This window comes from Hippocampus comes, unplaced genomic scaffold (genome assembly GCF_001891065.2).
Source record: "Hippocampus comes isolate QL1 unplaced genomic scaffold, H_comes_QL1_v1.1 scaffold76, whole genome shotgun sequence".
NCBI classification, from domain to species: domain Eukaryota; kingdom Metazoa; phylum Chordata; class Actinopteri; order Syngnathiformes; family Syngnathidae; genus Hippocampus; species Hippocampus comes.
In genome coordinates this window covers 3475594-3500118 of record NW_017805277.1, presented here as the reverse complement: position 1 = coordinate 3500118, position 24525 = coordinate 3475594, and the positions used below count along the sequence as shown (strand labels likewise).

The window sequence follows — 24525 nt, the reverse complement described above, 5'->3', positions numbered from 1 at the left end:
ATGTGCCCTGTGACTGACCATTGTATCCTGCCTATTGAGGCAGAGGACCACCACACAATGAACCTTTGTTCCGTTAAGGCATGTTTTTCCTCATCACTTTTACCAGACTAATTGCTCATGTGGAAAACTAATTGGTATATATATATATGTGTGTGTGTGTGTGTGTGTGTTAAGTTCCTTGTGGAGAATCCAGTTGTGATTAGCTGCCATAATATAATGACAGAAAGAAGAAGAAGAGTATTGTCTTAGATTGTGAACACAAGGCCGGACCACTGTAAAACACTGAACCCGCTGATAGTGTTAACAAAAGCTTCTTTTTTGATTCGCAGACACCATACGCACACAGTCTGGCATCCCTCTGAGAATCTGGGACGTAGGAAGTACGTTAGCATGAGAAGCCGGAGGCACCATGTGCGTGAGTGCCATCACATACCTGGGATGAGATGGAGACAGTTTCCAGATGTTTTGGTGCCACTGAGCAACTTTGTTTGAAGCTGGTCTGACCACTGAAGCTTGATTCTGTCAACATTACATGTTTTGGGAAGCTTTATGCTTAAATTTTATGGGAACAATATGGTCATTTCCAGTTGTGACCTGTCATGTATGAATCCAGGTTAGTCCTGATGATGGCTAGAATGACTGAGGAGATACTTCACATACATATACTGTTTGCACAAATATATATTTTTCCTATAATTCATTTGGTAATTTCATTATTTTTCATTTATATTGAACTACTTTCAAAACTCTTTTGAAAATAATATAGCTGGTTGCCATGTAAACTGGAAATATTGGACTAGACTGGTCGTTTTTGTAAATAAGTCTCCTGAATGCGATTCCACTTTTGATGTGAAAGATGAGCGTCGGATGATCTTTCGATTGCACATAATACACTTCAGTGAATCAGTGGATCATGAGGTGAAGCAATTATGGTGCTCATTCGCAAGCTACACATGCATGGACAATCCTGGAAATCATATGCCCTTGCTTACGCACATGATCGAAGCAGTGCTGCTTTGATGCGGTGTCTCAGTGGCTTAATTTATGAACGCAGGCCCCGCCTGCGTCACCGGGGACCCCGAAAGTTTGAGCATAAGCACAGATCCTCCCTCGGGCAATTCAGCTCAGCTCCAACCTCTCTGGCTTATTAAAAACACTCGGCACGGTGTTGGTTTTTAATGTCACCTGCGTGGCTTGACCCATCTCAAAACTGTCAAACACCCCTAGTCTATGAAATTGACAAAACTTGCGTGAATACACTTTATGTAAGAATTGTCAAATAACCTGCCATCGTGAATCTGTTTTTGTTTGACCCCTTGCAAATTTTTGCAATGCATTCTGGCATTGTTTTTCTTAGTGTCCTCCTCACTCTCAAATGTGGTTATTATCACGGACAGGGAGTATACACAAACGCTACGTCTCATTGGACCCGGCAACATGGATGTACTCACGTCTTGAAAATGTTGCCATAAAAGCGAAACATATCAATATAGAGGTGTATTTTTCAGCTCTGATGTTTTCCCAAGCTAAACTAATTCATTACTACCAATCAAAACCACACATGTAGCTTTCCTTTAAAGACATCACAGCATGACTCTGCAGGCAGAAAATAATTTATTGAACGTAGTAATGCATTTTACATCTTTTATTAAGATGAGTAAGAGCAAAAAATAGAAAATTCTCTCTTTATTTTCATATAATAATTCAAGTATGGTTTCGAGTAGAATGGCTCAGTCTTTAAAGTCTGTCACAGCAATATTCTGATGTTTCGATATGTGAGGGCAAATTAATATGGAAGATCTCTTGTTTGTGAAATGGAGGAGTCCGAGGAGGACTATTGACTCCCGAGTCACTCTCAGGATTGTATTGCATCGCTTCTTTCACTGTGTATTTGGCCTCGAGTACCTGGACAGGAAGTGGTGCGGGTGGGGGCGTGGCCTCACCCTTAAGCTTCACATTTTTAAAGCGTTGCAGACGGATCACATCTCTGTTTTCCCCTGCGCATGGCAGCAGGGTGCACACGTCCTTGCGAAATTTGGAGCTCATGCCGAAATAGATGAGCGGGTTGTAGAAGCTGGCCGACTTGGCGAAGAGCCGGGTGATGATGCTGGTTGTGCTTGGCACGTGGAACCCCCAGGCAGACCACATGGACACGACTGCATAGGGCGACCAGGCCATGATGAAAGCCGTGCAAATTACAATGGAAATCTAGAGGGAGGAACATGAGGTCACAATCGTCAGGATTACGAGAAGACTAAGAAAAAACATGGGCTGTATGCTGTGCAGGCAATGAATTGAGTGCAAGTTCACATCCTCTCTAATGGCCAGCAGGGGGAGACTGTATAGGACAATTGCTGAAGGAACACTCAGGCCACACAAACGTCCATCCATTTTGTATTCTGCCTATCCTCAGTATGGATGCACGTAACCCGCAGCCTACCCTTGCTGAATTTGGGCAAGATGTCAATCACAGGGCACAAACAACTATTCTCTCTCATAATCACACCTATAAACGATTAGGAGTCTTCAAGCATGTTTTTCGGAACGCGAGAAAGCTCACACGAGTATGGGGGAGAACATCCAAACTTCACATAGGAAGATGGGTTTTTAACCCCAAACTTCAGAACTGTGAGGCAGATGTCATAACCATCCATGCAAACGCTATTTAGCGTTGCTTCACTGAAAGAGCAACAATGTATTCTGACATTTTGGACTGTATTGTTTGAATAAGGCTGGCATTAAGGAATAAGCTACAGCTCACATATGAATGCCATTTTCCTGCTCCAGCATTGTTGAAAAACCCTGCACCTGAGCGTTGATATTACCTGCACACACTCTGACAATGAGAGTGCCACTGCCACCTACTGTAGTGGATGTGCAATCATACTTTATTCTAGTTCTAAAAAGCATGTTCCCTGCCATTGTACCGCACCCACCCCTCTCCCCGGGTGGGCCCGCCTCATTATTTGAGAAGGACTGGATTAAGGGGTTACAGCGTGGTATTTTGGCTTTTCCTTGAGTCCCTGCATTTGCCCGTTAATGAGGGGTTCACATGGTTCACCTTTAAAAATCAATTTAGTTTAAAAACAGTGACTACGACTTCCATTCATGCATTTTCTCTACTGCTCAGTTCATTAGGTTTGAAGCCAATCCCAGTTGACGGTGGTATGCTGTGGACTGGTCACCAGCCAGTCAGTTACAGAGCACATCTAGACAAACAACCATTCACACTGACATTCCCACCTAAAGACACTTTAGCATCTTCAATAAACCTAACGTATGTATTTGAATGTGGAACGAAACCAGAGTACCTGGAGAAAATCCATGCAAGCATCAAGAGAACATACTAACTCCACTCAGGAAGTCCGGGGCCAAGATTTGAACTCCTAACCTCAAACTGTGAAACAGACAAGCTCACCTCTAGACCTAACGTCCTGCTGCGATGGCAAAAATAACACAAAGTTTGGAAACAGCATTACTTTGGGGGCCTGAGGGGGGAGTATTTGCATACCCTTGTGACGTCTCTCTCCACCTTCCTTTGGCGGGCAGTGAGGCAACCTTCGGCTGACATGGCATTAGTGCTTTTGACCGTGTTGATGATGGAAACGTAGGAGGAGAGCATGATCATCACAGGGATGAAGAAGCAGAAAATGAGAATGGAGATGATGTAAGACTTGTGAATAGTGGAGTAATTGGCTTTGGACCAGTCCACCTCACAGGTTCCATATCCTCGATCTGCATTGTCAGACACGTGATTATGAGAATAAGAAGTTGAGGATATTTTCAGTCAAAATATCCTCCTTCTACAGACCTGTGTAACTGCCCCAGCCCAGCAATGGTGCAATGGACCAAAATGCTGCTCCGGTCCAAATGCAAATCAGTGATATTGCAATGGTGTTCATGCTGATGCAGCAACCTACAAAAAAAGGATTAAGCGTATTAATAATACACTGAATTAAGGTGCAACCTTCTATCCAAGAATCTCTCATGAATGAGTGAAGACAAATCAGAAAAATGGCAACTAACAGACTTAACAAGGAAGAATTTTTGCTTTTATCAATTCCGGAATGTGACAATAAGTGAGCAAGTAGGTCCTTTCTTATGATAACAACCTCAACAAACACAAGAGAATAATGATAAAAAAGACCTCTGTTGACTAGGTACACGCAGCTTTGCGTTCTTTGGAAGAAAACCACTTCTCTGTGCTCGGCTCACTTATCATATGTCAATAAAGCCTTGTGACATACAGTAAAGTTTGCAGTACTCTTTTGTAGAATTTGCTTTGTGTTATAAGGCAACAAATGGTACAGTGTGGTTAACAGGTTCAGCCCTAAATGAGGCACATCAAATGTTATCCCACATAGACCAAACATGTCACCGCCAATGTCAAATGACAGATTTGACTTTGATGACTGACCACAAACATGGGCATGATTAAAACGGTCATCACACAGACTCAAAAATACAAACTGTCACTTTAAGGAACTTCATGACATGTTGGCATGTGGAATCACAGGGGACAAGTGGTGGTTGTTTCCACCTCTGAAGTTGGTATTAAGGTTTTATTAAACCCCTGTCTCGGGCAGGAACTAGTGGAATGTGAAGACTGTATTGTGGACACGGGTGAGAAGCTTGTTTGGTGTGAGAGCAGAATCAGACCTTTGTTGGGGTGGCATCCCTTGATGTATCTGGTGACACTGATTACGGTCAAAGTGTTGATGCTCGCCAGGCCAAATAGCAACGTGAAGAAACCGTCCACCTAAATGGATGCACAGAGATGCATCGAAGAATGAGGACATTTACAATATTTACATTTTAGTGATGATTTTGTTATGGGCTTTACCAATACTTCCAAGGTTGAGCGTGATTCCTTATGGGACACTTCTGATATGTTCAGATATGTAAACACATTTTTGCATTTATATGTACTGCATTGGTATTTTTAGGTAACCTTTTAATAGCCTAAGTAGCCATACAATAGTCTGACTTAGATGACCTATCATGAAGACAAAATAAAAGTAAAATTTCAGTCGCTCTTCATGAATCACATTTTTAGTATATTTAATAGTCAAGTCACTCAAGTGTTAATAGTTAACCTTGAAGCAGTTTAGCGGAACTGTGATTGAAAAGGGATGACGCATACAGTTGACGCTGGAGTCATAAGTTGGTAACTTTCGATGTGCATTGTTTGTCTTCTCTTTTGATACTCTTGTTTTTGTAACACACCTTAAGAATGGTGCTTGTTTTTGACTGAAGACTCACCAAAAAGCCGTATTAAATGCAAAATGTGTGTAATTAGTGTAGGGCCCATGCTTGAAAGTATGGAATTTTTGAGACTGGTGCTGATTTTTCATTTTTACAATAAAGATACTGTATGTATTACAGGCAGAACATTTGGACTGTTTTACAATACTTTGTCCTTATAGTATTTGTCTCACTATACAATAATGAGAAAAATCAACAGTCACTTATTTGGGGGGTTAATTTTTGAATGTCATTATCATTGTCTTGTGTTGTAATGTGTTCATTAATAGGGAAAAAAAAGAATCAGATTTTGGTTGAAAAAATTAATATCAGCAGATCGATTTATCATAGGGCCCTAGGAGTTGGTCCGTTAATGCTTTCAGAGGTAAAATATTTTGCTTGATGGCTTTTTGAACGAAAAAAAACGGCTTTGGAGGCATATTTTTCCAGAAGTAGAATTTAAATTCTCATTAATTGTCTTTTTTGGGATTGCTTTCCGTATGTGTGTCTGCCTATTTGACTGCTAGTTCTCTGGGTGGTTTTGCTGCTGTGTAACCTGGCAACAGCAAGAAGAATCGCTATACCATATACTGTACACATTTTTTTTGGGGGGGGGGCACACCTAATTTTTGCCACAAAATTTTGGTGATCTACTTAATTATGCCTGTGTGAAACCTACAAAAGTTTTATCCTCTAACACACTATGTGCTGTCTGTGAAGTTGGGGTTTAGGATGTTTTTACTTCCCCAAGTCCATTGTTTGGAAAGACAAATGTTTGATTATCTTTTAATCCTAGCTCTCCTGAAACGGAATGATACGACTGTACTTGGATTCCGTCTGGCTTTGACTGTGCACCCCCGACACCCCCTGTTGTGCCATTTGCAGGTGACACGAGCCAGTTGAGGTCTCTGACTTGAGCCCTTTTCTTGATCTTTCTTAGTCGTAATCCTATTACTGTCCGTCATCACATTACCTTCACCCTCACATTGTGCCGCTCCTCCATGTCTGATTTCACGTGTGACATTAAGTCAATGAAATCTCATTAGGTAGCGGCAGTCTTCAAATTGTGTAAGCACCCTGTTTTGAGCCATTTGGAGAATGACAGAAATAAAACGCAGAATGCGCGGGTCAGGCAGAGCTTGCAACCGTTCATGTCTCATCATGATTCATGCCAAAACCGGCTAATGCTTCTCATGCACTTTCACCTTCTTGCCTCCTTTATTCCTGTCGCCGAGCCCTGCCCTCTTCCTTTCTCGGGTGAAATAAAAAGCAAGGCTCAGCAATACATTTTTTTTCCTCCGTCACAGTTGAATGTGTAAGAGATGAGATCGCTCCGTCTGATTTTGAGGGCTTGTGCTCTAGTGAGTTCTAGATACGCAATTTTGGTTCATCCACGGACATGATAATTACTCACCGGTCATTGCGATGAATGTTTAGGAATGTTATGGGAACATTCTTCAGCTTCTTTTGATGTGTTTGGTTGTTAACGGTTGATATTGTGGTCAGAGAGTTACCTTGTGTAAAAGCCTCCGCGTGCTGTAATCTTATTACAGATTTAACCTTCAGCACACATGCATGCAGCTACGCGCGAAATCCCTTTCACACACACGCATTCACATGTGTACCTTGTGCCACTCAAAGACAGGTTCCTTTAATTTACTTCATTAGTTGGGATTGGCAAAATTAAGGAAGCAGATGCATACACGTGGCATCACTCAAGAACATGATTGTGTTCGTGACGTTTTGAAATTGGAGTGATCGTTTTACCTGACAGGTCCAAATCCAGGAGATTATAAAACCATCGTCCTTAAAGATATTGAATATTTCCAAAATTCCTCTGGAGTAACCAAATACTGAGATGCTGGCATCCGAGATGGCAAGATTAAAAGTGAGGAAATCTGTAGGTTGTAGAGAAGCCCTTTGTCGGTACAGGACAAACATCACGAGGCTATTACCAAACCACGACAACCAACCTGTAAAAGGACAAAATTGTAACCATATGATTATTGGTGGAACAGTTGAGTCAAAGATTATGATTCATTAGAATGCACGTTTAGCTTTTTTACTACACTGTGATTAAGATCAAGTACATATAAGAATACCAGATGGGAGAAGACGTGAAACTGCATTTTATTGTTTGTCGTATCATTAAAATGCCTGCAAACTTGGTCATTTCATGGGTGAACCTAGGCCTTTGAGAAGCAACTTAATGACGTAATATAATGAACTGCTGAGACCTTGTTTTTCTAACCTAACCTTCTAACCTTAAACTTTGTCTGTGGTGTTCTCACTGACAATAACATCTGACAAAAACATCATCAGTAGGTCAAGTTTGCCACGATAAGTACTGTTTTAAGTAACAACTGACCCACCTAAAACCAGCAAGTAGATTCCAATGATCGTCTCTCCATGTTCAGACAGCGGAGGCTCTGAATGCAGATTACTCAGGTTGTTATTCCTCCATGGAATATTGACAACCTTCATAGGAAAAGCCTTCAGTGTTATTTCCATGGCCTGAGTGGGTTACGCCAAGGCATGAACTCTCGCTGCGCTCTCTTCTCCTTCCGCAGGACACTCCTGTGATCCTCCAGTCGAGACGAACGGTCTGTTCGTTTTAAATCCTGCTTAGACACGGCCTCTAATACCTCAGAGCTCACTGTCCCAATGATGGTAGAGCTAATCCTAACTATTTGATAACAACTAAGCGGAGAGATGTTGAAATGCTCGCCGGCAGGAAACAATAAAATGCACGATCACCAGGATTCATTTTTGCAAAACGTATGCAGCCATATATCAAACTTCTTGAGTTGAGGAAGCAAAAGAAAGGGATTCTCATCACCGTTAATGTGCATCCAGAATGTAGTTCTTGAAAACAAATAGTTGTATTTTTATGTTCAAATTAATACATTGTGTGGACTCTAATTCAGGTTCTTGAATATATCAGCACTGTTTGATTTGCATTGTTTGAACCAAATACCGAAATAACAATCAAATAATATTATTTAATTAACAAAGGGATTAAATGTAACCCACATTTGCATAGGTCATGGTGCCCTTGAGCAAGGCACTGAACCCCTGAGTCCCTGTGCATGCCTGCAAGTGTGTGGTTGGGTTCACTGTGTAGCGTGCAACAAGATATAACGCACTTAACTTATAATAAATGTAAAAGAAATGACAGAGCAAAGAATAGAACTTGGGTGATCTGCGTGCGCATTTAATTGAGTTGGAGCCAACAGAATAAAGACAGAAAAAACAAAGTAAGTACCAGCCAAACCTAAATTCCCAACATATTGTGCAGCCTCCGGGTTGTTTGGATTAACTAGGAGGAGTAATATCAGTGATTAAACCCTTAAGACAAAGCCATGCAAGCGGCTTCCCTCTGTTTGGAGCCCTCCCACAAGGACGCCGTGCTGCAGCTGGCCCTGCTGTCTCTGCGCTTGGACGTGACAGCGGTGAAGATCCTCTCATGTTACTCGAGGCAAAAGAGCAGCTGTTCCATCAGCTGAACCGACACCGCCATGCAAATTTTCAAGAGAGTTACTGGAAAAACATCTTGTCGCTTTACATCATCCCAGCAAGGAGGAAGTCATGAACAGAACTGCTGGGAAAAAGGCCCACACTGTGTTGTGTGGTCTGGCAGTAATTTCAGTCCTGTCCAAGCTATCAGTAAAAGCCTTTTTTCAAAGCATATCACATATTGGTTTTCCTCAAGAGAGGTGAAATCACTTCCGCAAGACAAGGTTGATGTGTGTGATGGCCGACGTCACACTTGCGTGGCGGCACTTCGATGTAATTGAGGCCAGAATATCAAACGATGTGAGTAATGATCACAGATCATCAGACTGATTCAATGATCAGTCATGACGGTGGGACCATCTGCAAGCCGTACAAAGAGAAACGATACAGTAGGCGGCGGGTTCGGGGGTTAGGGATGATTTCACTTTCTTTTGTTCAATGTAGACTTTACCACACCTCCTGCTACCTTCTCATCGTAATACTTTTTGCCACAAAAGGAGGAATCTCAGGTGCCTGCACAATTTACTCTGTATTGAAGTCACAGTGTGCACCTTGTTTAAAAAAGTCTCCTGGTTGCCACAGAGCCGCTCTGCTGGCCCTCAGGATGTGAACGGGAAGGCCACTGCTGCTGCCAGATGCCTCGGAGCTTCCGAAGTTCCCCTCTGTCAAATCCTTTCTTTGAGCCGCTGGGCCGCCGGGTCGAGTGAGAGAGAGGGATGGAGCTAAGAGAAAAATGAACCTCTGACCCAAGCTGTCACCCATCCAGCAGCAAACACAAGAGCCCAGTCATCGCTCGGCCCCTGCCTTCAACCGAGAGACGTCGCTTGAAAAACAAGCTCTGCACTGATCAGTGCACGTGCGGGACCAGAGTCCCGGAGCTTAGTGGATTCCTCGGTGGAACGAGCCTTCCAGTTTAAATAACTTGAGAATGGTTTCTGACTGAAACTGTGCTTATTGGTGCCAAATGTGAACTTGCTAAATTTATACTTTTTTGAGGGGTGGCTCAGGGCAGCAGGAATGGTGAAATTGCTACTGGCTCTTGGAGAGATGCTAGTTCTGTTTCTGTGATGCTCTTGAGCAAGGCACTTGCACTTAAACAGGTCAGGGGATGGGGTTGCTCTTTATGAGTCCGTTTGTATTGGCTCACTGATTTGTAACTTTTTAATCAAGTGAGCACATTTTGTTGATGGACTTTTTGATTCATAGTTCTCATAAATTGTGTCAATTTTAGACTATATATAATATATTTTAGTTTGGCTCCCAGTGGGGGCAACACAGCGCCTTTTGAGTCAGCACATCTGGCTCTCCCTTCTGAGGTTCGATGGTCAAATCTCAGCTTCCTCCTGCATCCCCAAAATGTATGATAGGTTCATTGAAGAGTCTAACTTGTCCACTGGCGCGAATGTTGAGTGAGACAAGTTAGTCCATGTGCCTTGGGATTGGCTGACGACCAGACATGGGGGTGTACACCACCTTCCACCCAAAGTCAGCTTTGATCAACTTTAGCTTACAAGTACAAACTGTATCGAAAATGAATGCATGGATCTCAGTGAGGAACCACATTTCTAATTCAGGTCTTGCCCTGAAGAGATTTGGAAAATCTGCCCCCACCAAATCCCCTTGTGAAATTAATAAAGTATATAAAAGGGTATTAAATTCAAGGAACATAATAACTAGATGCCTGACGTATATATGTCTGTGACAGCACAAATAGCAGTTGTGTGTCGGTGAAAGTGCGTGTTGCATGGAGGTGCTGAGGACAGCTGGCAACCAAGATTACACCGTCGCTAAACTACAAGGTCGAAATTCAACAGGGAAAACAGCAATCAGCAGGTGCTGCACATGGCTGACCGTGCTCTCTGCATTGTCGGTCCATCGCTCACTTTGGTGTTAAGATACGTGAAGGCGAGACATATGAGAAAGATCAGGTATATTTTCTCTTGGATACCAAAAGAATCTGCACCAACAGTGAGCCACTGTAACTTGGGGCTTGAGATGATAACTTTTTCTCTGGTTTACTTTGTCCCCCTAAGGCCGGCATGTGACGTCAAAAACTCAGTTTTCCAAATGGAAAGTCACAGACATAGATACTATTATGAAGGTGTGTTCATGGGGTGCAAACTGTGAAAGGGCAACAAAGTCCCTCTTCACACTGGGACATAGGCTCGCTCGAGAGACCAATACAGAATCTCCTTGAAAAGGTCCACACACGTTTTTTATCCTTGTCTCCAAACGAGGCTGCTCCAATACAGAGAGTGCTTGTTCCGAGCCTCCACACAGTGGCCTGTCTGTCAATTTGGGCTTGGCCCTTGTACCATATTAGGAAGGTGTCATTTCATGTCTTTCACAGCAACAAAATGGAATGGCACTCAATGAGGTGGAGATCTCCACTGAGACAGAACTCTCAAAACAAAAGTGACAAAGTGTTTGTTTGTCCATCTATTAGTACAAATGCAGGCCATTTCCTAGTTCGCTGAGGGTGATGATCGGACCACAACATTTATTTGTGAATTCTAGGGCTGTTTTGTCAATCAGCAAAAATTCCCAGATGCACACTTGAGGATTGCTGGTTTGTTAGGCTGCCTTCTGGTTCGTAGAGAATGAGGCAAGCAAATGGAAATCTACATTTGCAATCTGAGGCAACAGTAACGGTCCCATAGTCCACTGGCAGAAAGAGAAAATGAAATCCTCTCAGAATCGGGAAAATTGTGAAGCCGTAGAACTAAGTCTGTTATTAAGCAAGCTTCTTCCTGGATCATGGCGATTGATGTCATGAAGTCTGACATTGAGAACGGACAGACACCGTTTGGATGTTGATGTGCGGGGAACAGTTCAATTGGCACACAGATTAAAAAAAGATATACATGATGTATTCTGAACAATAAAGAAAACAACCTGCATTTTTATCCAGATTTGGACTTTCCATTGGTTTCAAAGAAAGTGATTATGAACAAGGTATGAGTAACAAAACTACTGGTGATCAAAACATCAATTCCACTCGCATTTGCGCTTGTGCCCTTGAGGAAAATGTGATGATGAACAAGAGGGAAAACTGCTTAGAAATGGTGCCATATTAGCGGTAATTCTTCCTTCCCCACAGGGTTCTGCGGGTGTGCTGGGCTAATTGAAAGGGACATTCAGCTGGCCTATAGGTGAGGATGGAAAACGTCCAAAAACAAAAAGCTAAAAACCACAACTTCCTGCCCCTGGCATGTCCTCAACTCCCCAGAGAACCCGAGTCTCTGAGGAGTTGTGTCAAATTTGGATGATTGGCGCCGTCATTGCATTTTTGTCGCTCGTGTTACAGTAGTGCTTCACCTGGACAAGGTTTCTCCCCAAATGCCTTGCAGTTGATGCAATCAGGATATTGCACTGAACATGATATGCACCCCGAGAGCTCTTCACCTCCTTTAAAACTCCGCTTCCACGTCTCAGACTCACAGTTTAGGCAGTGACTCAGCTTGAAGTACAAACAGACGATTGTTTTTCACTTGCCACCAAAGGTCAAGGCCGCTGCTTTCACGTTCAATTATTTGACATCTGTGAGTGCTGTACTGTATTCTTGCTGGCAGACTAAGTTGATGGAAATTGCGGGCAGGAAAGAAGCACTTTGGGCCTTATTTTTGTGCCCACGCAAGTCTCATGTAAAGTACAGTCTAACTGTGCATGGGTGGAGTTTTCTTTCTTTTGGTATTTCCCTGACGGGCGTAGGTAGAGGGGGGCGTTTGCGTCGTTGTGAGAGGGAACGCAGCCGACTTGTTTGCCATTCAATGGAAACGGCTCCCCTCAATCTGTTGAATTCAGCGCAGAGAGGCATGCGGTCGATTCTATGCGTGACAATCTCCAGCATCTACATGCCGGAGATCGTTACGCATAGAGTACATTTAAAAGGAACCGAAAGAAGATCTCTACTTGCTTGCGAATGATGTAAAGTTGGCCTTTGTGGAGCGGTCACTTGGAGACCGCCTTCTACACTTGATTGTGCGTCTGTGTGTGATAAGACGCCACACGGTCTGCTAAATTCCCAAACACGGTCACAACTGGACTTGCCCTGCCACAAATATGGAGATGTGACAGTTTTTCCAGGGAAAAAATCAGGCCCTTTGTGTTTTTGATTTTATCTGAGACAAAAGGCTCTACACTGTTGTCTGAAAATTACTGAGTTGTACACAGTGATAAATTTGTATTTAGCTCCACTCGTAGGAAAGAAAAGGGCAATTGTTAAGCTTGTCTCATGCATGTGTGGAGACCAAGAGGTGAGGTGGGTTGCTTCTGTGGCCCAAAACCACATCCAAACATTTATTTGGCCAAGTTTGAAAATTTCTCTTCCGTATATTTGCTTAAGTAGCTTAATTATGTAAGGAAGTCTAATTAAACTTTTCCCCAGAGGTCTGCACATGGCTCTTGACACAAGGGGATATTTCACAAAAATATGGCAGTAGTTCCATGCGGAAATGGAATTCTGTGATTAAAACACGTCTTGCTCAGATGCGGTTCTTTTGCATGCAGCAACATGAATGCTCCCCTAGCTGCTAATAACGAAAGGTTTATGAAGTGACGCTGTCCCCTGGATCCTCTTCTCAGACCGTCTGTGGATTGAGGAGATTAGTGGCCTCGCTCTTCTACAGCTGCGTTAGCCTGAACGCACCTTGTGACCTCCGCGTTCTTGTGATCACTGTCGCTCAAAATAATGTGTTGTGACACAAGGCTGCCTCTGTCTGCGGTGCGAAAGATTCACCATGCATGACCCTTCCCGTCGGGTTCAAAGTCACATCACGCAAGCATTTCAAATTCATTTTAAAATCCCTGACCCCATCAACAACACCTCAGCTGACCTGGCGTCCCAGTGGGGTCGTTAGGCTGACCCGTGTGCGATGGGTGCTTAGAGGGCTACTCCCTCGCTTAAATAACGTATATACAAAGATGACATCCTGACTGCAAGTGTTGACCCATGAGACATATTTGCACCTATTTAAGAAGCCAACACTTCACCGCCCTTTAGACCTTTACGTGTATGTGGCCCCTTCAAAATCCCTAAGAAGCCTCCGGACAATTTTTTACTCCAAAAATTCCACATAGGGCTTGACAGTGAACCATGGTTCACATATCTGCCCCGCGGTCAGAGGTTCCAGCACTGAACCTCGGTTTGGACCTTTCATTGCAGAGTTTGCGTGTTTTCTCTGTGCTTGTGTCAGTTTTCTCCGGGCACTTGCATCTTCCTCCCGCATTACAAAATCATGTATGTATGCATATATGCATTTATCTATGCACGTATGTATGTACTGTATGCATGTTTTTACTTCTATGTGATGTATGGTAGGTGTAAATCTCATTTCATATGTCAGGCTGATACACCAGAGTATGCCAACATGTTCAGATCTGCAAGGCCCTAAGCCTGAAAACCGCCTCAGTCCTTTCAGGCCTAACCCCAATGCCAAGGCAGGAATGTGAGATTTGCTTGACTCTCTCAATACTTGCCAAACAGATATACACAATCTCATAAGTAGAAGCTGCACCACATCCTGTGCAAATAAAACGGGCGTGAGCTTTAACGTGTATATTGTGTATATAACAGTATAGCAAAATTGCAAACAGACCAGGGAATCCCGGCTATGACATGTTTATGCTCTCTTGACAATAAAATCCTAATGACTCTGGTGGTGTGTGAGCTCATTTGAGTACATGTCAACACCTTTCAGTGATCTGCAAGCTGTAAAAGTCTAACGAGGGCCGCCCCTCTCACTTCAAGAGTTCACAAAGTGCAGTTGAAGTTCATCATCACCTCCAACTTGCTGAGTTAAATCACTGCCTTTTATTTGTAGTCACACGATCACGATTAGATGGCAAGGCACTCGTTTCCTTTTACTTCTGCATGTTTATTTATGGAGCCACGGGAATGCCCTAATTGTATGATTGCTGAACATTTAACCTGACTGAGGTCAGAGGTAGAGTTTGTCCTTACATGAACGAGGATGGAAATACAGCAGGTAGATCATACAAAGGGGAACATAATGGCGAGAGCTCAGTCCTTGCAGCGCTTACACTTTTCATGGAGCGTCTTGGCTGCACATGAGCTGAAGGAATTCACTGCAAGGTAGCCCGCAGCACAACATGACTGTGCCCCACTCCCCTTAGTATCAAGGCCTAGTCTTAACATGTCCACCTCTGACCAATTTGAAATGTCGATCTTCAGCGTCATACGGAAAGGAGAGTATGCTTACAAATAAGATCCTCTCAGAATGAAGACAGTCCCTGTTTGCACAAATGTGATTCGACTCAAAAGGTCAACGCTTGCGATGACTTGGCTTCCACATGATCTCTCCGACATTACCAAGATTATGGTTTAGCAAGGCATGTGGAGGCACGACAGCGAGTTTGATACTTGCGTCCCCGCATTTTGCAGCTTTGTGGTTTTGACAGCAGAGAAAATGCCTATACTTATCTCGCGTCCACTCCAAGAAATGGCAACAAATTATACATTCTTTCCAAAAGAATTTGGATAAAGTCCCAATCGAAATCCTCAGTGGAGTCCAGTAAGCACCAAGATGTACAACAACAGCCCTTTTACACTCATACAATCTGCCCCCTATGGATTACAGTAATGTGCTGTGACTTTAGATAAAACAAACCCTCAAGGTTTCCAGTTCAAAATAAAACAAATATAACAATCCAAAATAGTTTTTCATATGAATACATTCGTGTATTGCTGTCACTCTTCTGGTTCATCGTATCATACGGTAGGGTGGCACTGCCAATGCGGCATTCTTGGATTTGAAACAAGTGAGTAAGCCTTGCTGTGTTAATGAAGACTGTAGGACTGTTTAATTTTCTTTTTGATGATGATTGTATTAATTAAACACGGAGTTCAACAATGCAGGACATTTTGTTTTATTTGTTTTCATGCAGACATTCGGATGAAAACATCAATATCAGCGCTGAGAGCTGGCTTGGCTTGGCAAAAATGAAAAGGAAACACGCTGAGCTTGTCTCTGCGGGTTATTTGACATAGAATGACAACAGATACAAACCACAACATGTTGGTTTTGAACTGCAGTTTTTCAGGGGACGATGTAATGATCATGCACATGTAGCAATCATTTCAGTTTTATGGAAACAAAATTACATCAAAACTGTGTCATGTTTAAAAGAGCTCAGATTTAACCCTCTTAAGACAGGACTGCTCATGTGTACATATCTGTATACTAACACTCAATTTTTCCACTCTCACACGCCCACCGATTTGAGCATACCCTAAATAAACAGAGTAAGAAAAATAAATGTGCTCATACCAGACAGATGTTGCCACTGGATACACGATTAGGGTTGGGCTCCATGCTCCCATGAGACCGAACAATAACAGTCGCAAGGTAAATGAGCGGTCATATTAGGTGTGCAGCCAGCGGGAACAGTAGCAGCCAGTAGTGGAAAGTGGATACATGGTAGTCCTGAAGGCCCTTCACTGTGCTCAGACTGAATCACATCTTTCAACTCATGGTGATGGAAGTGCCCCGGAATGTAAGAAATCTCTCCTGGCAATTCAGGTATATTGAAGTATTTCATGCCTATTTGCCAAGAATCCATTAGCGACACTTAATGGCTGGTTAATATTGCGTCCAAAATCCTCCACTGTTGGTGATGGTCGACTATCATCCAGCTATTCATTTTCTTAGTCAACAACAAATTACATTGCACATATAGACAAACAGTTAGCGCGTCGACCTCACAGTGCAGACAGAGGTTGTGGGTTCGATCCCAGCTCCGTCCTCCCTGTGTGGAGTTTGCATGTTCTCCCCGTGCCTGCTTGGGTTTTCTCCGGGTACTCCGGTTTCCTCCCACATTCCAAAAACATGCATGGCAGGCTGATTGAACACTCTAAATTGTCCCTTGGTGTGAGTGTGAGCCGGGATGGTTGTTCGTCTCAGTGCGCCCTGCGATTGGTTGGCAACCGATTCACGGTGTCCCTCGCCTACTTCCCGAAGACGGCTGGGATAGGCTCCAGCATCCCCCGGCAAACCGTGTGAGGATAAAGTGGATCAGAGACTTGATGGACAAACAACCATTCACACTGATGGACAATTTAGTGTCTTCAAATAGCCTAACATGCATGTTTTTGAAAATTATATAACATGTAAATTGCACACGGGAGGGCCCGAGCCAGGATTTGAACAACACCACGCTTGGTCGACTCCTAATTCGTTCTAATAAAAACAAAATAAATTAATTAATTCATAAGGATCAATTATAATCAACCTAATTGGTTCCAATATCAAATCGCTGCCTTAAACTAGGTAATGTTTGAAGCAAGATTTGAATATTGTTTACTATTACACAAGTGTACAAACACAAACTACTGTATACTCAACCATGCTGAAGGGGAGGATGGAAGTTTCTTACACTTGCATTTTATTGTAAAGAATGACCAATTAATTTGTGAAAGCACTATATCAATAAAGATGAGTTGAGTGGAGTGGCGTTGTGCAACTCTGCTGTCTTGCTTTTCTGTGAGGAAAAGCGCAGCTCAGTTTCCCTTCTTTTATATTGATCAGTTGTACCATGCGGCCAGAACAACAACACATCATCCCACCATTCGATTTCAAGCATACAATTACGGTCCAATTCATGATAAAACATCTGAAGAAAATGCCAAATAACCATGTGGAGTTCATATTTCCCAGTGAGCTGAAGCCCCAGAAAATTGTTCAAATCTTTTATGACATCAAGAGTGATGATTGTTTGACCTCCACATTTTTGTGCAACTTCAAGGGCATATTTTTCCACCCTAATTAATACCTACACACACAAAAATAATCCCTCCAGTTGAAGTGTTGAAGTGACACACGTGCAACACATTTCAACGAAACCCTCCCAACCGTATATCATTCCTAAGGAGCCACTTGAAGAAACACTCCCAGACTGTTTGCTCAAGCAGAGAAGGGTTCTTGCTGTGATGACTATTATTCTACTGTCTACAGGGTGGGCTCTTTCACTTGGTGGTATCAAGTGATCACCTATTCTGTTTTCCCTCAAGTGGATGTTGTGGTCAAAGCGTCAATGAGCCACCGTGGAAGCGGAAGCCTCTGACACGCAACCATGAAGGGAGGCTGTCAGTCACCCCAAAGACATATGGACAAAAGTATAGTTTGAGGCTTTTTTTCATTGAAATTCAGACATTTGCTTTTGAATTGTGGTTTAACAGAATTATTTTTAAAAACCCACTAATGAAACAGACTTGGACGAAAATGATGGTACTCCTCCAAAAAGATTTACAATTAACCAAAATGACAACCAAGGTGTGTCCCCTAACTGGCATCACAAGTATTTTCAAACTTGTTATTGGTCAGTCAGCCTGTTGAAAAGGATTATAAATGGCCTCTGTGGTGTTTGGTAACATGGTGTGCACCACGCTAAACATGGACCAGAGGAAGTGAAGAGGAAGATAAGAAAGAAATGTATAATTAAATTATACACAAGCCTATTTAAGGTCAAGGTTATAAAATGTGTGCATTCACTGAATTATGTTGGGAAGATAAAATAGAATGTATAGTTGTACGAACCACCCATGTTGTCTACCAGGACACACGTAGACAGTCATTCACATGCACACTCACTGATTAAGAAATCAACTCACGCTGCCTGCATGTGGTCAAATCAGGTAATCAAACCACGAGACCGTCACAGAATTCATTAATTTGTTGAGAGAGTTTTAAACCTATTAGTGTACCACAAACATCATTTCGAGTCGCTAAATTCAGTTTAAATTCATCTCTCCTTTTATTATTTATAATTTTATCTGTGGTTTTATTGTTCTTGTTTTGATTGTAAAGTGTCCTTGAGTGTTTTGAAAGGCGCTTATAAATGTAATGTATTATTATTATTATTATTATTATTTGTCAGGTCACACTGGCTGCATAAATGCAGCTTATTTGTGCATCAATTCTTTGCAGGAATGTTTGGGGCCACAAGCTTGAGCCCGACCTGTACGTCCATGTGTTGTTTATGGAGACGTGGTGGAAAACATCATGAGCTCATTCACCTTGCCTGTCTTACAGACCAAGTGTTTGCTTAGCAGGATGCTCTCCGTGAAGAGAAAACACGAAAAAGTGATGACTAAATCCTCTGAAAGAAGTTTTTCAGTCATGACATGTTTAAAAACAAAAATGGTCCAGAGTTTATTCCCGCATTCATTTGACAAGCTTCAGTCGAGTCAAATACGAATTTGGGGATAGCAGTGTGGCGCTAAATCAATCAGCGAAAATAAATGTTTGCATTTTGCACTTTGAGTAAACATCCGCAGAGAAGATGATGCAGCTGCTGGACCACATGAACCACAGGTAACGCCACGGCTTGACCACAGGAAGGCCTGTGTGAATCACGTCACATTTGGTTTAAGTTTTAGGAGGGGGGAAAGTAGCACTAAAATAAAGTTCTCTGACCACACACATTTACTACATCCCAGTAAACAATTACACAAGAGTTAACGAGCAAACGAGCACCTTCATCTGCAAACTGGTTGTTAGCTTTTTGGCTTGTCATGAGGTTTCGACCAGAGAGGCGCGTAGCTTCACTTATCACAACTGCAATCAGTTCTTCAAAAATATTCACTCTTACATGTATGTGCATGAACACACGGCACTCTTGACACTTAATTCCTCAACGTGATGGCCGACATTGCAGAGGAGGATCTTTATTTTCAGTTTCACTGCATTCCACTCATCTGTGGCTACTTGTAAAATGTGTTGATTCCAGATGCAGCAAGACCACCGAGAAGAATCGTCGAGGAGCTCCAGACATATCTGAAGCAAGCTCAGTGCGATACTGAAGCTCAGATTGAGAAAGTAATGTAATCGTTGAGATTTTAATGCTAAAATGTGTGTGGCTGGAGGCATTTTTATGCAAGTTACTGAAATGTGATAACTCATTGGAAAAAGTGTCATTCAGAAGAAAATCTTAAACAGTGCAACATGTATGATCTTTCTACATCATTGCATCGAATTAAAAAAAAAAAAAAGAAAAACGTTATTTTCTGCCAAAATAACAGCCTGGAACTGTTTTTTTCCCAAATTGCTCCACTTTGGCATTTGTGGGGAGCACTTATGCCATATATTTCATGGAAGCAAACCACTATGCTGGTGTTCTGTAATTGGGCTTCAGAACATTACTGCCCTCATGTGGTTGGAAAATAATGAGGAATTTTCAGGACATTCTTGAGAATAAATAAAATACAAAACCAGTGCTGTGGAATCTATTAATCAAATAACACATGGGGTCATAGAAAATTGCATCAACAAAATTTCCCTGTGAAACAGGCAATGCAAATGTTGCTTCCAGTCAAATACAAGGAAAGGTTTACCAAGAGAGCTCAACTGTTAGTATTGTCGTGTAACTATGCACATTTTTTTCCCAAATGATCATTTTAATATACAAATGAACTAAATTCAAAATGCAGTTGTGTCGCCAAAGTCCTTATTCCATTGGGTGTACATATTGAGAGTTGCTGGGCTAACGCTGGGCTTGATGCGCTTCAGGGAATCTTCAAAGTCTTTCACCTTGATGTTGCGCATCTGTGAATGTGCGGAGGACATTTTGGAGGTTAACCTCTATATTAATAAGTAGAAGGAACATCTTTGATTGCATGAACTAACCTGACTCGCAGCCATGTGGCGAACTTGGTCTGGTCCCAATTCTGTGTGTGAGAAGAATTTCACATGTGTACTGTAGATTAACTAGATGATAATATATATGATTCAAGACACTAAAAAAGAATGTTACCTATATTTGTTCTAAAAAAAGGACAAAAATAGTTTTTTTCCTCATACAAGCATTCATTTCAATTATACCCACTCATGCTGTTTTGGGAGACTGCATCACACCGCACCCTTAATTCAATTTGAATGTGTGTTCACAAACGCGGCTTCTTAACTGTGGGATGAGTGAACCACAAATGTGATCATGAACCCCGACCTATGCTTATTTGTAAATGACTGAGCATTTCAAACATGTATTCTTATTACAAGTAATCTGTGTTTGAGCTGACTACCCTCTTGTTAACTATCTGTTTCTAAGACACAATCTGTGCGTTACCTTTGTGATTTAACATTCTAAACAAATATTTATTCTGACTTTTAGCTCTGGGATAAAATGTGATCATTTATCAATTGAAAGGTTTCTTACCTCTAATCGGCCCAAGTGCAGCATCTTTAGCCAAGGATGTCAGATCACTTCCGGAATATCCTGCAGTTGCTCTATCAATACAGAAAGGGTGATGTGATTAACATAAAACTGGGGAGCAAAGTAGTGAATATGGATGTGCTAAACATGAGAAACTCACTTTGCAAGCCAGCTCAACTCATTCTTGCTCAGCGGACTCCCATGCTTTGCTAAAAGATGTTGCATAAGTGTGGCTCTTGTCTGACAAAATATAATGTCAACATTTAAAGGTTGATACAAAAAAACCCCAAAAAAGATTTTTGGTGGGAACGGCAAATACCTTCTCATCGGGCAATGCTACGTAGACTCTTTTTGCAAAGCGCCTGTAGGATATATCAAAGAACAATTTGATGATCTGAACAAAAACAACAGTAGCTCACAAAAAATAAATGCGGTACTGTACCTTAAAACTGCTTCATCTAGCTCCTGAGGTCTGTTGGTGGCTCCCATGACAAGTACCCGGTCATCTCCTCCGGATTGCACCTGACCCACAAAAACACACCAAAGTGACAATAAGGACGCAGAGATAATGTTGACTAAATCCCAGTGTGCCTCTTATTCCACTTTCAATGGCCTAAAAACACATCCCACTTACCCCATCAAACTCAATGAGGAACTCTGTTTTCAAACGACGTGAGAACTCCTGTTCTCCCTCCCGCCTCTCACAAAGCAAACTGTCAACTTCATCTAAACGTGGATGCAAAACCAGAACAAGGCTGCTCAAATGTCAAGATAAAGGGGTCTAAATTGGGTGTAAATTTACAATCCAAGTGTGCAACACAAACCAATAAAGATGACAGAAGGTTGTAATTCCCGAGCAGCTGCAAACAATGCGCGGACAAGCTTCTCGCTCTCTCCCACCTGGAGAAACATCACAGTGGAATGGTGAACATATCATGGTAAATATACAATAGAGAAAAATGTACAAAGGAGAATGATCGCATGAACAAATTGACTGTGTTTACATATTTCGACGTCAAACTAGCTGCGCTCATGTTGAAGAAAGTGCTGTTGGACTCGGCTGCAACTGCTTTGGCCTGGTAAGAGAAAACAAAAGCTGTGAATCAATTACTGACAATTTAAAAACAACAAATGTGTGTTTTGGTGTTGTGGAGTCAAGCACATCCATGCTTCCCTCCGCGTGGAAAAAATATTGAGATTGATGTGAAATCAGTCACTCACCAGCATGGTTTTCCCATTTCCTGGTGGGCCAAATAAGAGCAAACCTCGAGCTGGAGCTCTCAAGCCAGTGAAGAGCTAAACAGGGAAAATTGACAAATCATGAAATGTGGCACATGTTTCGGTGACCGTGACACATCTTTTGATGTTTACCTCCGGTCTTAAGGCAGGAAGAATGACAATCTCCTGGAGTGCTTGTTTGGCCAAATCCTGGCCTGCAATATCATTAAAGGTGACAGATGCGCCACTGAAATGAGCACATAAAAACATGGAAACATTACTGCACAGAGTCTTTTCCCAAAAAGTAAATTATTTCAACTTACGTGTCTACAATTTCATTCAGGATCATGTTTGCCAGTTTGCTGTCCACATTTTTAAAATTTTTCAATTCCCTCTTCTGGGGCTGCTTTGAAGGTCTTCCCACTTGTGGTGTGACCTGAGCAACAACACACAGACAGACACACACACAGACACACACACAGACACACACACACACACACACACACACACACACAAACATTTCACCCACCATGATAATAAGACACATGATTATGAAGGTGATTTACCTTAAAATCAGGGGTTCTATAAGGTGGTCTTCCTGCTGTGGAGGGCCTAGAGTTTTTGAACACCCCTCGAACCGCAGGCTGACTTTTAGGAGGAGGTTTTGTTTGTTTCTGAGCATTACCTGAAGCGTTCTGTGGTTGAATGCTGCCTTTTGAAGCCAATGTGGCCTCTGTACAAACAGCAACAATAATGATCATCAACAATTAAAAAAAACAAACATCCCAAACAAACTGTGTGCAGAATAAACGAGACCCCAACAAATTTGTTCGAAAACCATTAACTGGTGACTAGTGAAAAGGGAGAACATGCACGGTCCACACAGAAAGGCAGAGGGCGTTATTTGAACCAAAACCTCATTAACTGTAAGGCAAATGTTCCCATGGGGAAATATATGGGACATAATCAGACTGTCTCCTACCTAAAAGAGCAAGTCTGTCTTTAGCCATGGTGAGGTTGGTGATCATTTTATCCTGAAGTCTCTTGGCCCGCTCGTACTGCTCTCCTGTTGACAAAGAGTCTTAGCATAAAAGCAAGGGAGTCCTGCACTGTCCTGATTGCTCGGCTCCTACCTTGTCCTGTGATCGTTACCGCGATGCCGTTTTCAAGCTCAACAATCCCCCTCTTGTACCACTGCAGAGCCTCCTCCTTCTCTCCTGCCACCACACAAGAGTTCTTCCAAAGCTGTCATAGGACCGCACCGAGTAACCAAGTATGAACCCACGAACACTGCAAACATACCTGTATCATCTTCGTCAATCCTCAGTGCTTTGGATATATACTCAAACGCTTGCTTGTGATAGTTTTTAACCACTTCACCGCTATCTGTGCCTTTACCCGTGTCCGTTTTTACCGACATCACTACCTTGTTGCGATTCTACAGTTCAGACTTTAGCATATTATTTGGCATGATGCGATAAAGTTGGACAAAAACACAATAGCAAAGTCGGATCGATGGCTTTTAAAACACAGCGGTATCAATATATATACAATATATCATCTGAAAATTATTTCGAAAATTCTGTATTCTTGTTTATCAGTGGGTTATGCCACGGTTTGCGCAAAATGTTTTTCCGAAAGCGATCCCGAACTTCCGCTTTCGGATACAACCCCGGCTCACTTACGGCTGCCGAGCAGCAAATGGAGAGCTACTTCCGTGTACACTTTCAAAATAATAGCAAGACTTCAGTCGGAAATACAGTACGGCACACACGGATGATAAAGACGAAGCACTTGTATTGTATGAGCATAACTGATTTATGTGATAACAATTCTTAATTATTGGTTTCGGTTTACATCATTGTGTTCTCTCATTGTGTTTAATGCACTCAGAATGCACCAGGTGTCAAATTATATACTCTCTTACAAATGTGAACATTAAATTTACTGAGTGTGTAATACAGTATTTTACACAAAATGGAACAAATAAACAATTGATTTAAATAATGCTTAGCCGGGTCTTTGGAAAGACTGGACTGAACACAACATATTTTTTGTGTGGGCTTTATTCCCGACTGAACAATAAAAATGTGTACAGCATTAAGATGAAAGACTGAGATGTTAAGATGAAAGACTGAGATGTTTACTGAATTTTAAAAGAGTTCGAAAAAGGATAGAGAAATAAAAAGACATTGATACATACCAGAGGCGATTGTTCCAAGACTGCAAGGGAAGCTCATCTTCCCCTGAAATGTCAAAAAGTAAGTGATCAAATATATGTGTGTACATATACAATTGTGTAGACATGTCATTGACTAAATATTGGCTAAAACGCGCTCAACTTTTGTTCCGAATCATTTTCTTATTACTGGTTACGAT

At 42.1% G+C, this 24525-nt stretch overlaps 2 protein-coding genes across 2 annotated transcripts; both read right to left on the bottom strand.

The window, feature by feature from the left end:
* Positions 1-1595: 1595 nt before the first annotated feature.
* opn6a (opsin 6, group member a) lies at positions 1596-7863 on the bottom strand. Its single transcript, XM_019870324.1, has 6 exons — positions 7617-7863; positions 7012-7217; positions 4660-4759; positions 3812-3916; positions 3512-3735; positions 1596-2208 (listed from the first exon to the last, which is right to left on the bottom strand). The coding sequence occupies exons 1-6, from the start codon at positions 7753-7755 to the stop codon at positions 1738-1740; spliced, it is 1245 nt and encodes a 414-aa protein (XP_019725883.1). The 5' UTR covers positions 7756-7863; the 3' UTR covers positions 1596-1737.
* Positions 7864-19428: 11565 nt separating this feature from the next.
* On the bottom strand, positions 19429-23834 carry spast (spastin). Its single transcript, XM_019870697.1, has 16 exons — positions 23449-23834; positions 23280-23363; positions 23129-23212; positions 22713-22879; positions 22470-22582; positions 22300-22393; positions 22150-22224; positions 21933-22004; positions 21753-21828; positions 21563-21654; positions 21371-21450; positions 21248-21290; positions 21089-21168; positions 20932-21002; positions 20403-20443; positions 19429-20321 (listed from the first exon to the last, which is right to left on the bottom strand). The coding sequence occupies exons 1-16, from the start codon at positions 23564-23566 to the stop codon at positions 20196-20198; spliced, it is 1416 nt and encodes a 471-aa protein (XP_019726256.1). The 5' UTR covers positions 23567-23834; the 3' UTR covers positions 19429-20195.
* Positions 23835-24525: the final 691 nt, after the last annotated feature.